General features: G+C 46.4%; 1 protein-coding gene across 4 annotated transcripts; it reads right to left on the bottom strand.

The window, feature by feature from the left end:
* LOC134482096 (uncharacterized) lies at window positions 1–4,636 on the bottom strand. 4 transcript variants are annotated; one of them, XR_010058133.1, is made up of 3 exons: window positions 2,184–4,636; window positions 1,391–1,997; window positions 1–1,042 (listed from the first exon to the last, which is right to left on the bottom strand). XR_010058133.1 is itself a non-coding variant. In XM_063274857.1 (3 exons), exons 2-3 carry the CDS (start codon window positions 2,671–2,673, stop codon window positions 1,546–1,548), a joined length of 942 nt encoding a protein of 313 aa, XP_063130927.1. In that variant the 5' UTR covers window positions 2,674–3,381; window positions 4,031–4,636; the 3' UTR covers window positions 1,057–1,545. The 4 variants fall into 4 exon arrangements, 3 of the variants coding, with proteins under 3 accessions (XP_063130928.1, XP_063130927.1, XP_063130926.1); XM_063274857.1 differs by lacking the exon at window positions 1–1,042 and having other exon boundaries at window positions 1,057–1,997; window positions 2,184–3,381; window positions 4,031–4,636; XM_063274858.1 differs by lacking the exon at window positions 1,391–1,997 and having other exon boundaries at window positions 2,184–4,609.
* Window positions 4,637–14,567: the final 9,931 nt, after the last annotated feature.

Consider the following 14,567-nt stretch of genomic DNA (forward strand, 5'->3'; position numbering starts at 1 on the left):
TCAGTGGCATTGAAAAGCTCTCAGGGAGAACTTTCCCTCGGGATGGAGATCCTCTAACTCCAAAGACCAGACCGAGACACCACAGGATGCAATCAGCAAGAGGATTTGGTTTATTGTCGGGATACACAGGCACAGGCACCTGCGGGCGCTTCAGTCACTCGGGGGACTGGCGCGCCCCACGGAACCAAGGATGGGCTTTTATAGGATTTTGGGGAGCAGAAGCAAGCATACAGAAGCAGATGCATGGTTACAGGGATATAATTGGTGGATTCTAATATGGCAAGGGTTTAGCCCGGGGGCAAGTTTCCTAGCTACCTTCCTGAAACATAACGGCTGACTCGGCCCCCCAAGGGTTCAGCCCGGGGGCAAGTTTCTTAGCTACCTTCTTGGAACATAACGACTGACTCGGCCCCCCACCAGGGTGTGGGACCTCTCCCGGGGCTTTTTTTTCATTGTCAGGTGCTCAACCGAAGTCGTCCTGTTGCCAGGCCTTCAACCAAACACATCCTGCTTGGCAGCCACTGTGTACTCAGTGTTCTAACCTTTCTCTGAACCAGTCATCTTAAGTACAGCCTTGTAAAATGGCGTTACTGCTGCTAAGCTGGGGTCTTTCATTCCCCCATTTTTTTTTTTAACTTTGAGTGAAATCTTTCACTCGACTTGGTCAAGAAATTTCTGTCTGGTGGGGGCTTATTTCCCCACTGACTCTAGGCCACAAAAGGTCTAGGAGGAGCCACGTAGGAGTTTTAACTTTAAGGGGTTTGGAGTGCCATGTCTGGGGTGTAGTGTTGTGATTAGTCAATTCCTCAGACCGGACTGCCTTGACGTGTGGTGCGTGGATCTCAGGAGGACGGTGTAGGGTCCTTTCCACCGTGGCTGGAGATTCTTGGTCTGGTGTCTGTGCACCCACACGGTGTCTCCAATCTGGAACGGGTGTGGCACCACCGGATGCTCAAGCTTGTCCTGGTAAGCAGCGGCCAAAGGTCTCCAGACGTCTCTCTGCACAATCTGTAGGGCCTGTAAATGGGCCCTCAGAGAAGGGCTGTCAGCAAAATCAGCAATGTTTGAATCAAAGAAATATATTATTTTAAAAGGAGTTGTTCCATATATTATTTCAAAAGGAGTTAGACCATGGGGGCCCGGGGTATTCCGGGCCCGATATAGAACTAGGGGAAGGAGGGCCACCCAATCCTTTGAGCCAGTTGTAAGCGTAAGTTTGGATAAAGTCTCCTTAATTGTTCTATTCATGTGTTCTACCTGACCTGAACTCTGAGGTCTATAGGCACAATGTAATTTCTAATCAATCCCCAGCAATTTGGCCACCAACTGACTTACTTGGGAGACGAAAGCGGGCCCGTTGTCCGACCCCAACGCTTGAGGCATGTCATACCTGGGAAAGATTTCTTCGAGGAGCTTCTTGGTGACCATTTTTGTAGTCTCGTGTTTTGTGGGGAAGGCTTCGACCCATCCTGAGAAGGTGTCTACAAACACTAGGAGATACTTGTATCCATATATATCTGGTTTAATTTCAGTAAAATCAATTTCTTAATGGATGTCGGGACGGTGTCCCCTAGGACGAACTCTTTGTCCAATCATGGTCCTTTCCGGGTTAACCTGAGCGCATGCTTTGTAACTCTCAGTCACCTTTTGTATCGCTTTGTCCCAATTCAAAAAAAACCACAGATTTATCTCTTCCCGATCTAGTAAGGTTTTTATCTTCTTAAACCCCAAATGGGTTAATTTATGTAAAAAGGAGATCAATTCAAAAGTCCTTTGTAGACCCACTGTTTTAGTTGAGGGTGGTAGATGGCCCCCATTTTTTTTTAGGAGCTCTATGTCCTCATGGGCATAAACCCAACTGGTTTGTCCCACTGGTGGGGGCGTGGGTTGGTCTGGGCTATTTAAGGGCAAGATTTGTTTGTTCATGGCCGCTTCTCGCGCCGTGGCATCGGCCAGCCGGTTTCCTCGTGCCTCTGGGTTGTGTCCTTTCTGGTGTCCTGGACAATGTATAATACTCAGTCTTTTGGGCAAGAATAGGGCTTCTAAGAGGGCCAGAATTTTAGCCTTATTTTTAATATCTTTATCTTCAGATGTGAGCAGCCCCCGCCTCCGGTAGATCTCCCCGTGGATGTGTGTCATGGCAAAGGCATAACGGCTGTCTGTATATATATTTAGCCTCTTACCTTTTGTCATCTTGAGCGCCTGAGTCAAGGCGATGAGTTCAGCCCGTTGTGCGGAGGTACCAGCAGGCAGGGCTTTCGCCCAAATCACTTTGTCCTCCGTAGTGACCGCAGCTCTAGCCTTTCGCTCTCCCTCTGCCAAGAAGCTGTTGTCATCCGTGTACCATGTGTGGTCAGCATTCTGAAGAGGCTGGTCCGATAGGTCCGGCCTGGTTCTATGTACTTCTGTGAGGATTTGTAGGCAGTCATGCTGTTCTGCCTCCTCTGGTAGGGGAAGCAAGGTGGCAGGATTGAGGGCGACTACGGGTCCAAACTGAACCTGTTCTGCATCCAGTAACAAGGCTTGGTAGTGGGTCATGTGGGAATTAGAGAGCCAGCGGTCTGGGGGCTGCTTTACCAAGGCCTCCACTGCGTGGGGTGTTAGGATGGTGAGTGGCTGTCCCAAAGTCAATTTTCCAGTGTCCTTGATCAGGACAGCAATAGCAGCCACCATCCTTAGGCACGGTGGCCAGCCGGAGGCCACAGGGTCCAATTTCTTAGACAGGTAGGCCACAGGGCGTTTCCAGGGTCCCAACCTTTGTGTTAGGACCCCTTTAGCATACCCCTGTTTCTCATCGATGAACAGTTACTGAGCAAATTGTAAGGGTTTGGAACAGTCGGATGAATATCTTTTACCCTCTTGTTGACCTCTCTCAAGTCTTGTACTGGCCTATAATCTCTAGTGCCGGGTTTCTTAACAGGCAGAAGAGGCGTATTCCAAGGCGACCGGCAGGGGACTAGGATGCCTTGATCCAGAAGCCTCGTAATGTGAGGCCTTATACCTTGATAAGCTTCATGTGACAGGGGGTATTGTTTTATGGAGACTGGAGTTGTAATTAAGGGGGGCTGTTGGAGCGCCAACCCCATCTCACCAGTCTCTGCCCAAGCCAGTGTCCTGTCCCGGTTCATAGGGTTAGAACTTGAAGGGGAGTTCCGTGGGGGCCAGTTATTCGGGCCCCTCCTTCCTCAAAATGAATTTGTGCTTTTAGTTTGGTGAGCAGGTCACGGCCCAGCAGAGGGTACAGGCAGTCCGGAACATGTAAGAAGGAATGGGTCACCTTACCGGTAGCCAGCTGAACCCGGCGGTCCGTAGTCCATCGGTATTGTTTCTCACCAGTAGCTCTTTGTACCCAGGCCGTCCGGTCGCTGAGTTGTCCTGAAGCTTGGGTGAGGACTGAATGCTGGGCTCCTGTGTCTACCAGGAAAGTAACCGGCTGCCCCCCCCAACTTCAAGCGTTACCCTGGGCTCAGGGGGGGCTCCTGGCCCTGACCTCTCTAATCTTTATCTAGAGCCAAGAGGGAGGTTCGTGGTCGAGGCTTTCGGGGTCCGCCAGGCTTCTTGGGGCACTCTCTGGCCCAGTGCCCTTTCTCTTTGTAATAGGCACATTGATCTTTATCCAGCTTCAGCCCCTTTCGAGCTCCCCCCCTATCTCCCTTCCTTTTTTGGCCCTGAACTACGGCGGCCAAGATTCGACTCAATTCTCTCTCTTATTAAAAATCTTTTTAGCTTCTTTAAGTAAATCCTGTAATGTATAGCCCTGCAAATTTTCTAAACTCTGTAACTTAGTCCTGATATCTGGAGCAGCCTGCCAGATGAAGGACATAGAGACACTCGTCATTTGTCCTGGATCATCTGGGTCATAGGGAGTGTACATACGGTAGGCCTCCTTAAGTCTCTCTAGAAAGGTGGAGGGAGTTTTCCCCTGCTTCCTGTAATACCTGTTTTACCTGAGCCAAATTAGTAGGGCGTCGTATAGCCCCTCGGAGACCCGCTAGAAGCAACTGGCGATAAAGGCGTAGGTGTCCCTTACCTTCAGCTGTATTAAAATCCCAGTTTGGTCCTCAGGCAGCTGGGTGGGACGCCCATCATCTCCCAGAACATGCTTTCTGGCCTCTAGGAACACTCTTTGTTTTTTTTTTTTTTTTTTTTTTTTTGAGGTTAAGAGGGACTGTAAGAGCTGTTGGCAGTCATCCCAAGTAGGCTGGTGGGTAAGTAAAACAGATTCTATTAGGTCGGTGAGTGCCACCGGATCTTTGGAGAAAGAAGGGTTGTGTTGTTTCCAATTGTAAATGTCAGCTGCTGAAAACGGCCAGTATTGGGTCTGGCCACCGGTTCCCTGTCTAGGTGGGAAAGCCTGGGAGGTTGAAATCTGGCATCACCTCGAGCTTATTGCGCAATCTCCCTGCGACAGGGGAGAAACCCTTATCAGACTGTGGCCCGGCAACTGATCTGGCCGGCGGCTCTGCCTCCTCCGTTTTAGCCGGGCCTGTCAGAGAGAAGATTTATGAGAGGGGAGTTTGGGTCTGCCGGGAGGACAGGTTTCTTAGTTCACAAAGGTAGAGAGAGAAAGACGTGGCCGGCGGACCGGGCGGGGCCGAGGGGACAGGCTGGGGGTTGAGGGGAGGCCAATTCGGGTCCAGGAAGGGTTCTGCCCGGGGGGGGGGGTTTAAGGCGAGACTCTCTCAAGTGATAATATAAGAAACCTGGTCAGGATGTCCGTGGATGACCCGATCTTTAACCTGTAAAATAATGATCTTATTAAATGTGTCATTCACTGGCCATCCTGCTCTGAAATTGGGCCACTCGGATGTGTAGAGAGTCTGTCATTTTCCTTTTTTTTTTTAACCTCGACGGACTGGTTGTGTGCCTGGTCGTGGACGTCTTTCTAATGATCAAGAGTGAGACTTAGGGGCGTTGTTAGGGACTGTCCCATGTTAGTTCTAAGGAAGATTAGAACACAGAGAAAACAAACAACACCAACAGTCAAACAAACAACAGACAGGCGTGCTGCACGGCTTTGGTACCAAACTGAAAGCAAAAAGTCAGATGGAGGTGGCAAAGGTCCGGGGCCCTCTGAAAGCCAAAAATACAGACAGAGGTGCCGTTAGTCCGGATCTTTCTCCTCTCCCAGATTGGGCCCCGAAAAGTCGGGCCCCTAACACCCTTGGAACGTCTTCCAGGGCTGCGGGGCGAGAAGTCCGAGCTCATCAGCTCCTTCTTCGTCCCGCCCAAATTCCAAACAACCTGGCTGAGCGCTCACAGAACAGACCTGGCTGAGCGCTCACAGAACCTGGCTGAGCACTCACAGAACAGACCTGGCTGAGCACTCACAGAATAGACCTGGCTGAGCGCTCACAGAACAGACCTGGCTGAGCGCTCACAGAACCTGGCTGAGCGCTCACAGAACGGACAGAATAAGACAGAACGACACAAAATCAGACAGACAGACAGACGCCGGCCGGCTTACCTCCCAGTGGGTGGTCGGTGGTCCCTGGGTGGAGGATCTCCTTTCCCGGCCAATGCACCAAATGAAAAGCTCTCAGGGAGAACTTTCCCTCGGGATGGAGACCCTCCAACTCCAAAGACCAGACCGAGACACCACAGGATGCAATCAGCAAGAGGATTTGGTTTATTGTCGGGATACACAGGCACAGGCACCTGCGGGCGCTTCAGTCACTCGGGGGACTGGCGCGCCCCACGGAACCAAGGATGGGCTTTTATAGGATTTTGGGGAGCAGAAGCAAGCATACAGAAGCAGATGCATGGTTACAGGGATATAATTGGTGGATTCTAATATGGCAAGGGTTTAGCCCGGGGGCAAGTTTCCTAGCTACCTTCCTGAAACATAACGGCTGACTCGGCCCCCCAAGGGTTCAGCCCGGGGGCAAGTTTCTTAGCTACCTTCTTGGAACATAACGACTGACTCGGCCCCCCACCAGGGTGTGGGACCTCTCCCGGGGCTTTTTTTTCATTGTCAGGTGCTCAACCGAAGTCGTCCTGTTGCCAGGCCTTCAACCAAACACATCCTGCTTGGCAGCCACTGTGTACTCAGTGTTCTAACCTTTCTCTGAACCAGTCATCTTAAGTACAGCCTTGTAAAATGGCGTTACTGCTGCTAAGCTGGGGTCTTTCAGCATGGGGCAATAATGAAGCAGATCAAGCGGCTCGAAAAATGGCTATGCAGGAGCCTATCCTGGTTGCAGGCCTGCAAGAGACAGCCACTGAGAACTAGGATCGGACTAAGGGATGGCCTCACTTAGAAAAGGCCCAAATTGCTTAAAAGATAAAGGACAATGGCACACTTGAGGGGAAAGCTGTACTCCCCAGAGAACAAAGAAAAGACTCACTTTGCCAAATACAGAAATGGACTCATTTAGGAGATAAGAAGTTTGTCCAAGTAGTTAAGGTGTATGTAACAGACTTTAAGATTTTAGCCAGAGAGACAGTAAAAAGTATAAGGTATGTCAATAAGTGAATGCTTAGCAAGCAAACAGGGCAAAGAGACCTAGAGAGTTTAGTGAAAAGTCGAAGTTAACTTCACTGAGATAAAACCAGAAAAATATAATCACAAGTATCTCCTAGTGCTTGTAGATACTTTTTCAGGAATAGATAGACGCTTTCCTCACCAAACGAGAGACGGCCTCTGCAATCATCAAGAAGATCCCGCTAAGACCCGGGATCTCGTTAATAAAGCTACCTTTTGCTGTTACATCAAGAATGGCTCCTCGTGATTCCTGGGGGCACCCCACCCTGCGATCGGAGCGAGAGACGCGGCTCCCCGTTTTGGGGTACGCTCTTTCACCACCTGCCTTTGCACAGCTCATTTCCAGTTAAAATATACACTGTCTGACTTCATATTAGAAGCTCTTTACATATTTTCTGTGGGAGCCGTATTGGATTTGGGCCTGGTTGCTTTGTCACTGTGTGGCCTTAGTCTTAGATTGTAGGATCAAAAGCCTCTCCCTGTAATTTATGGCACAAGAAGTTTACATTCACAGAATGTTGTCAGCCTGAACAAGACCCTTCTGGGTCTCCAGCAAGGTTTGACCCCTGCTGAGCCCTGCCCTTGCATGTGAAAGCCTTTTGTCCCTAACTGGGAACAGTCAGACCAGGTACTTCTCACCTGAGTCAGAATTAGGCTGGCCTTCCTGGTTATTTCCCTAATTTATTCAGGCCACATAGTCGGTCCTTTGTTACCGAAGTCTCAGCCAGGGTTCCCCACTGTGCTTGACAGATACCTGCTAAGTGGTGTTCTTTAGATATATAGTTTGGTCAATAAAGAAACCAGAGGCCCTCTTCCTCTTCTGGCTTGACACCAATAACCTGTGTGTGTGTGCTTCTTTCATCCCGCAGGCTTTCGCCCGATTCTCGGTACCCTGTCGGTGCAGGCGCCGACAATTTTCGAAATTATATAATGCTCAATCATAATTCTTTTTCTTTTCTTTTCTTTTTTTTTTTTTTTTTTTTTCGGAGCTGAGGACCGAACCCAAGGCCTTGCACTTGCTAGGCAAGAGCTCTACCGCTGAGCTAAATCCCCAACCCCCATAATTCTTTAGAAAGGAGGCTACTGTCATTTTTCCATGAGAACCATTTCCTGAGTGGGCATTGCTTGGACTGTGACTGTGCTAAGCAGCTTGTTGTGTTCCTGAGGAAAGACAGAAGACATTTGTCATTTTGTGTTTCATCCACAAGGAAGTGGAAGGTGTGCTCTTCAGCTTCTGTCCTGAAGTTTACCTTCACTGCTATCTTTCGTGTCAATTTTCCTGTAAATTCTTCTTTTGGTGCTTATTACACTGATCACGATTTGTCACGATATTTAAGTACTCCCACTTAGGAAAGAATTTGATGCATATTTAGTTGATACAGACAGATATCTACCAAAAACAGAAAAGCTTAGAGACCTGTCATTATTTTGTCAGTTCTAGCAGCCATTAAAAATACAACAGGAGAATAAGGAATTGGAGCTCCTTGATATTTTTTCCAAAGAATTCTTCACAGTTATGAATGTACTATTATAAATGTACTATTCTATTTTTGTTGCCATCTTAAATTCTTCAAATCTACTTTGAGAATTTGTAGTATGAGTCCTTCTGCATCTTTTGTTAGTATGCATTGCTTCCTCCCTTCCATGATTTTACTATGGTAATAATAAACATAGATTCTTTTATCCTAATATTGCCATGTCCTGCAGGACAACAGAGGCAAGAGTCATATGGACATTAGTGCTGACCGGCTCCAATATGAAATTTTAGTTTCTTCTTCCTCTATTTGAGACAGTGGTAGAAGATGAGATTTTACTGCTGTGCATACAGCAGAGGAGGATGAACACTCAGGATAAGAAGGAAAAGGAAGGGATTATTTTCTAGCTACTGCTGGCTCTGAAATGGAAGTAGGTAGGCACCATGGAATCATGAGCACCTGAGCATGATTTCTAGCACACACAAAAAATCTGGCCATGGTGGCTATGCAGGGAAGTGAGGACAGACAGATAGATCTCTATAGCCTGCTCTCCAGCCAGCCTAGCCTAACCATGAACTCAAGGTATCAGTGAGAGAGCCTGTCTCCAATAAACAAGGCAGATAGCTACAGACAAATGACATCAAAGATTGACTTCGGCATCCACATGCATGTGCACATATGTGCACATAAGCGCGCCTGCACACACACACACACATACACACACACACACACAGAGAGAGAGAGAGAGAGAGAGAGAGAGAGAGAGAATCTCTTCAGAACATGAGGAAGAACATCCAAGGGTTTTCTCTAGTTTCTATGTATACACATACACATGCACATGCATACACATGTGCTAGCACATGTCACCATGCACTTGTACCCACACACCATGAGCACATTCACATACACATGCACACATATATAATTTAGCATTGAACAGAAACATGCTTTCAGCTATATCTCCCAGGATCTCTCTACACCTGATCCCCTCACCCCCAGAAATCAGCGTGGGGGCATTTCTAGGAGGTGCCAGTGACATGATATAGAGAAGGGTGCAGGGAGTCTATGAGATGACACAAGCTGAGACTCCTAGAAGTGGGGAATATGGATCCTGAAGTGGCCACCTCCTGTAGCCATGCCATGTATCCCAGTGGAGGGATAAGGACACCAACACACTCACAAAACTTTCAACCCAAAATTTGTCCTGCCTTCAAGAAGTTCACGGACAAAGATGGAGCAGAGACTGAGGGAGTGGCAAACAAGTGGCCCAACTTAAGACCCATCCCATGGTCAAGAACCAATCCCTGACACTATTAATGACTCTGTTATGCTTGCAGGCATGACACTCGTATAACTGTCTTCTGAAAGGCTTTATACAGCAGCTGACCAAAACATGTACAGAAACCCACAGCTAAATATTGGATAGAGCTCTGTAAATCTTGTATAAGAGTTGGGGGAAGGATTAAGGAACCTAGAGGGATGGACTCCACAAGAAGATGAACAGAATCAATTGACCTGGACCTCAGAGACTGAACCACTGCATGTACATAGCAGATACATAGCTTGGTATTCATGCAACTCCTCCAAGAACTGGAGCTTGGGCTTACCCTGACTCTTGCCTGTCTGTGGATCCTGTTTTCTTAACTGGGCTGCCATGTCTGTCCTCAATGAGAGAGAATATACCTAGTCTTACAGTGACTTGAGGTGCCAGGGTAGGTTGGTACACAGGGAGGGGGATCTCCCACTTCTCAGAGAAGGGTTGGGGATTGGGAGGGGCTGTGTGAGGAAAGGAATGGAAGGCAGGCTGCGTTTGGAATGTAAAGTGAATAAATAAAGTAATGAACAAAAAACAAACAGAACCACAGTTTATCTGAAGATCTAATACCAAGTGACCTTATGTATTACTCTGGTAATCTCTTAGGTTTTTTTTTTTTTTAATGAAATGAGAAGCCCATGACATTTGTCCTATCTTACATATTACTCTGATAATATCTTAGCTTTGACTTTCTTTATAATGAAATGCGAAGTCAGGGACAGTGTAAACAATCATAAGACAAGAGCCTACACCAGCCAAGGAATGCTCATGTATGCCTTTCCAGTCCACTCATCTGCTGAGGGCGATAGGTCCCCATTCTTGCCACTGCACATTTGGCCTGACTAAGAACTTCAGGTCTGGGGAGTTACATGACAGGGATTCCTCTGTTTCTCATTCTGCTCACCTTCATGCAGTTGATAGATAGATCCATGTGCTCTTCTGTGCACAACCACCACCACCACCACCACCACCACCACCACCACCACCACCACCATCATCATCATCATCATCATCATCATTATCATCCATCACTGTCATTGCAGTACAGTACCTCATAGCCAAAAGTACTGCACTCTGTTCCACTGTGTCTCACAGTGACTAGACAAGGAATTGTTAGGGATTAAATATTTGGTTGTTAGTGGGTCGATGTACATGAGGTACGATCAGGATCTGCTTTTTCAGAGATCTCTTTCTGTGGCCACAGATGGCTGTTGCCTTCCTTGAATCCTCACAGGGTCCTTCTCAAAGAATGTGTGGGTCCGTGGTCATCACCCACGAGGTATAAAATGTTTATTTGGAAAAGGTATGTCTCTAATGTACTTTAGTCAAGTCACATAGAAGGGGATAGGGAGGTAAAGTTTAGAGCAGAGACTGAAGGAACAGCCATTCAGAGCCTGCGCCACATTTAGCCCATGTATATATACAGCCACCAAAACTAAACAAAATGGATAAAGCTAAGAAGTGCATGCGGACAGGAACCGGATATAGATCTCTTCTGAGAGACACAGCCAGAACATGTCAAATACAGAGGTGAATGCTAGCAGCAAACCACTGAACTGAGGATGGGACCCACGTTGAAGGAATTACAGGAAGGACTGAAAGAGCTGAAGGGACTTGCATTCCCATAAGAACAACAATGCCAACCAACCAGAGCTTCCAGGGACTAAACCACTACCCAAAGGCTATATATGGACTGACCCTGGGCTCCAACTGCATATGTAGCAAAGGACGGCCTTGTTGGGGCACCAATGGAAGGAGAAGCCCTTGGTCCTACCAAGGTTGGACCCCCAGTGTAGGGGATTTGGGGGGGCATTGTGGGGGACGAATGGAGAGGGGAAAACCCTTATAGAAGGGGAGCAGGAGGGATTAGGGGGCTGATGGACAGGAAACTGGGAAAGGGAATAACATTTGAAATGTAAATAAGAAATACTCAATTTTTAAAAAATGGAAAGAATAAATAAATTAAAACAACAACAACAACAACAAATAACCAAAAATGTCTATCCATATGGGGCAGTGGACCTTGACAGAAATCCTGGTAAAGGGTGAAATGGATTGGAAGCCCTGGAACCCAAAGGGACAGTAGGAACTTTGCCTGCCACATAGCCACAGTCCCCCATAGAGAGGACTGTGACCATCAGAGCCCCTAATTCTCTCAACATGCTTATGAGGCATCCCTAACATCTCAAACCAAGCCAATAGGAAACATATGCTGTCAGACCCCACCTACCTCAAAACTGTATATAATCCTATCCAGACAGAATAAAGGTCTGTGAGAATAATAATAATAATAATAATAATAATAATAATAATAATAATAATAATAATAAAAGAACCTTCATTAATAAAGGTCTTTTTCTGTTTGGTCATGAAAACTGCTCTATGGTATTCCCCGCTGTGAGATGAAATGAAACTTTTGTATTAGTCACATTGTTGCACATATGGTCTTCATGTAATATGGTAGCTGGCAACCCCTGAAGGGTACACACACACCAGAAAGAATCTAATACTGTATGTTGAAATTTCATTGTAGATTTTTCTGGAGTGGGTAGAAGACTTACAATGATTCAGCAAACCTGTTGTTTTTTATGTGATTTTATTGCATGTGAGTGTATAAATGTGCATATGTATTTAGAGTGTGTATGTGTGTGAGTGTGTATGTGAATGTGAGTGTGTATGCATATAGGTATGAGTGCATATGTGTGTGCATGTATAAAATACTGAGTCCACTGGGAATCACATGTAAGTTTGATGATTGCCTTTTCTTACCATTGCCTGCATGTTTCCAGAAAGACTAGAAACAAAATTATAATTCATGAAGAAGTTAATTACAAAAGACTGTAAGTACAAGGACCTGTGGTAATAACTGAATCTGAAGAAATATTAATCCAGATCGGCTGAATACCAATCCAGCCACCAGTTTAGTATATGAAAACTTTAGATTTAGCTTCCTTCTTTGCTGCTTCATTTATTCTTGGTGTTTCCCTCATCCTAATTCCCACCACTCATTCTGTCTAAATATTAATTCAACCTTTACTTGCACCTACCCTCTAGTATCCCTGTTATCTGAGTTGATTCACATGACAGGCTGGCTACTCTCCGCACATGCTCCTCCCTTTCTGTCCTCTGGCACAATGGGCTGGCTTTAGGGATGCTGTCCTGCTTATGAGGAGTTAGTGGGATAGAGAGCAGATTTCAATCTGTTCAGTACTGTCAAGAGTACAAAGCCTGCCCTACAGTTTCTCATCAGCATTCTTGGTTTCCGTTACATTTCTCCAAAGAAGAATGTGCCAAGAATTAAAGTTCTGACTCACGGGGTTGGGGATTTAGCTCAGTGGTTAGAGCGCTTGCCTAGGAAGCGCAAGGCCCTGGGTTCGGTCCCCAGCTCCGACAAAAAGAACCAAAAAAAAAAAAAAAAAAAAAAAAGTTCTGACTCACCCAGAAGATTGTCTTTTATATATAATTTGCTAAGTTTTATATTTGGGTAGTTTTAATATTTTAGTATTTTTGGAAATCTTGATTTTTTTGCTTCTGTTCTTTTGATAAAGCTTTCATTGTTCTCTAAAACAACATGAACTGTGTTTCAGTTCTCATGGTGAATTCCACAATGCCTCAATGATATGATTGCCTAAAGAAGACCTAAATAAGGATGGCACTAATAGACAACCAATACACATGCGAGTGTTGAAGGGAAAAATCTCGCAGAGCCCCTACTGTACACAAAGTACTGTGGTCAGCTAAGAAATGCTGAGAACAGTCTTATCCAAGGAAGAACCTCCCAATTTATTATTGAATACCATGTGGTCTACCCTGAAATCATATACATACAAATTACATTCTATACTCTGTGTAGGGAGCCATTTTGAGCTATCCAGTCACAAAGGATGTGGGGAGCAGGTGTGGCGGCAGTCCCAAGATGGCGCCCAGGACTGCAGCTAAGTCTCATGACTAGCACCTGACTTCCTCACACACCTGAAACTAGCCCCATCCATTGTGAGAGCTGCGCAGGCGCACCATGATGCAAGATCAGGCCATGTGATGTGGACTTATGAACTGAGACTACGCAGTCTGGATTGAGGAGGTGGAGTTGAGGAAGGATATAAGGGAGTGTGCTCGTGGGCTGTGTGGAGAAAAGGGAAGAAAAGAGAGATTGCTGTTTGCATGCAGAAAGAAAGGTTCCTGAATAAACTGCTTTGAGAAGAAAGCTGTGGTATTGCTCCTTTCTGCAGGACGGAGACGGAGGTGACATGTGGTGGCCCATACGGGGAACTCTTCCTCTGCTTGTTCAGAACTCATTGCAGCCAGGACAGCTAGCTGGTAAGTTCCCAGGTAAGTGAGAGGAGGGTTAAGTTCTCGGATTGAGACAATAAGGTTCCCAGGTTTTGGGACGAGGGTGAAGTTTTCAGATTGAGACTATAAGGTTTCTGATTTTGGGACAAGTCGCACATTTTCTGCCGCCGCAGCCATTGCTGCAGCCATATCCCTTACCTCTGTAGTACAGACTGCGGCAGCTGTAATTTATCTGCAGGTGTTGCAGAAGCTTTAGATGTTCAGGGTAATATTAATAGTCAGTTGAAAATGGGAATTTTGCTGCTGTATCAAAGGGTCGATTTGCTCCAGGAACAAGCGGATTATTTTGGGAGAAAGATTTTGTCTTCATGCTTTTAAAAAGTGTGATTAGGCTCTGGAAATCTCACAGAGTCATACTGATCAGATTTGATAGAGGTAGACCGCCTGAAAATTTATTCGGGAGAATCAAACAAAAAGATATCTCGATTCTAAACTTTTGTCTTGAGAGTTGTATTTTACAGAGTGTGCCTACTTGGATTCCTGGTCTCAAGGACTTTCAGCTGGGACCAGTCAGGACACATCAGCTACAGCATTTGTTTCATTTTTCCTACCCCCTACCCCCAAGGACATCTCAACGCCCATGTACAGCTTGATGGAGTTAATGCAATTGGGTTGTGAGTGGAAATATTCAGGACTGTGTGTCACTTCCATACCATTTGTGAATGTCTGTTGTGCTGCTCAGATATCCAGTAATATATCTCAGTATCTTACAGGAATTTGGTCTCAGCACTTTGATGGACTAGACCAGGAATTGAGACAATCCATCGTCCATATCAACTCCACTCCAGTGGAGGTCACCGTGGAAGTGGTGGGAAAGGGGAAATCCTACCTCTCTGCTGGCTCCTATTGGAATCTGGGTCCCTTTGGTGGGACACCATCTAGTTTTTCCCCTCTATGTCTATTGTCTGTGTTTGGTGCACCAAGCTGTCCATGTCTGTCAGTT

This window comes from Rattus norvegicus, chromosome 15 (genome assembly GCF_036323735.1).
Source record: "Rattus norvegicus strain BN/NHsdMcwi chromosome 15, GRCr8, whole genome shotgun sequence".
Taxonomy (NCBI): domain Eukaryota; kingdom Metazoa; phylum Chordata; class Mammalia; order Rodentia; family Muridae; genus Rattus; species Rattus norvegicus.

Excerpts from the sequence above, each read along its gene's own strand:
- LOC134482096 (XM_063274857.1), bottom strand. The coding sequence starts at position 2,673 with ATGGTGGCTGCTATTGCTGTCCTGATCAAGGACACTGGAAAATTGACT. Across the intron at positions 1,998-2,183 it reads GGCGCTCAAGATGACAAAAG|GACACCAGAAAGGACACAAC; the intron begins GTAAGAGGCTAA and ends TACATTGTCCAG.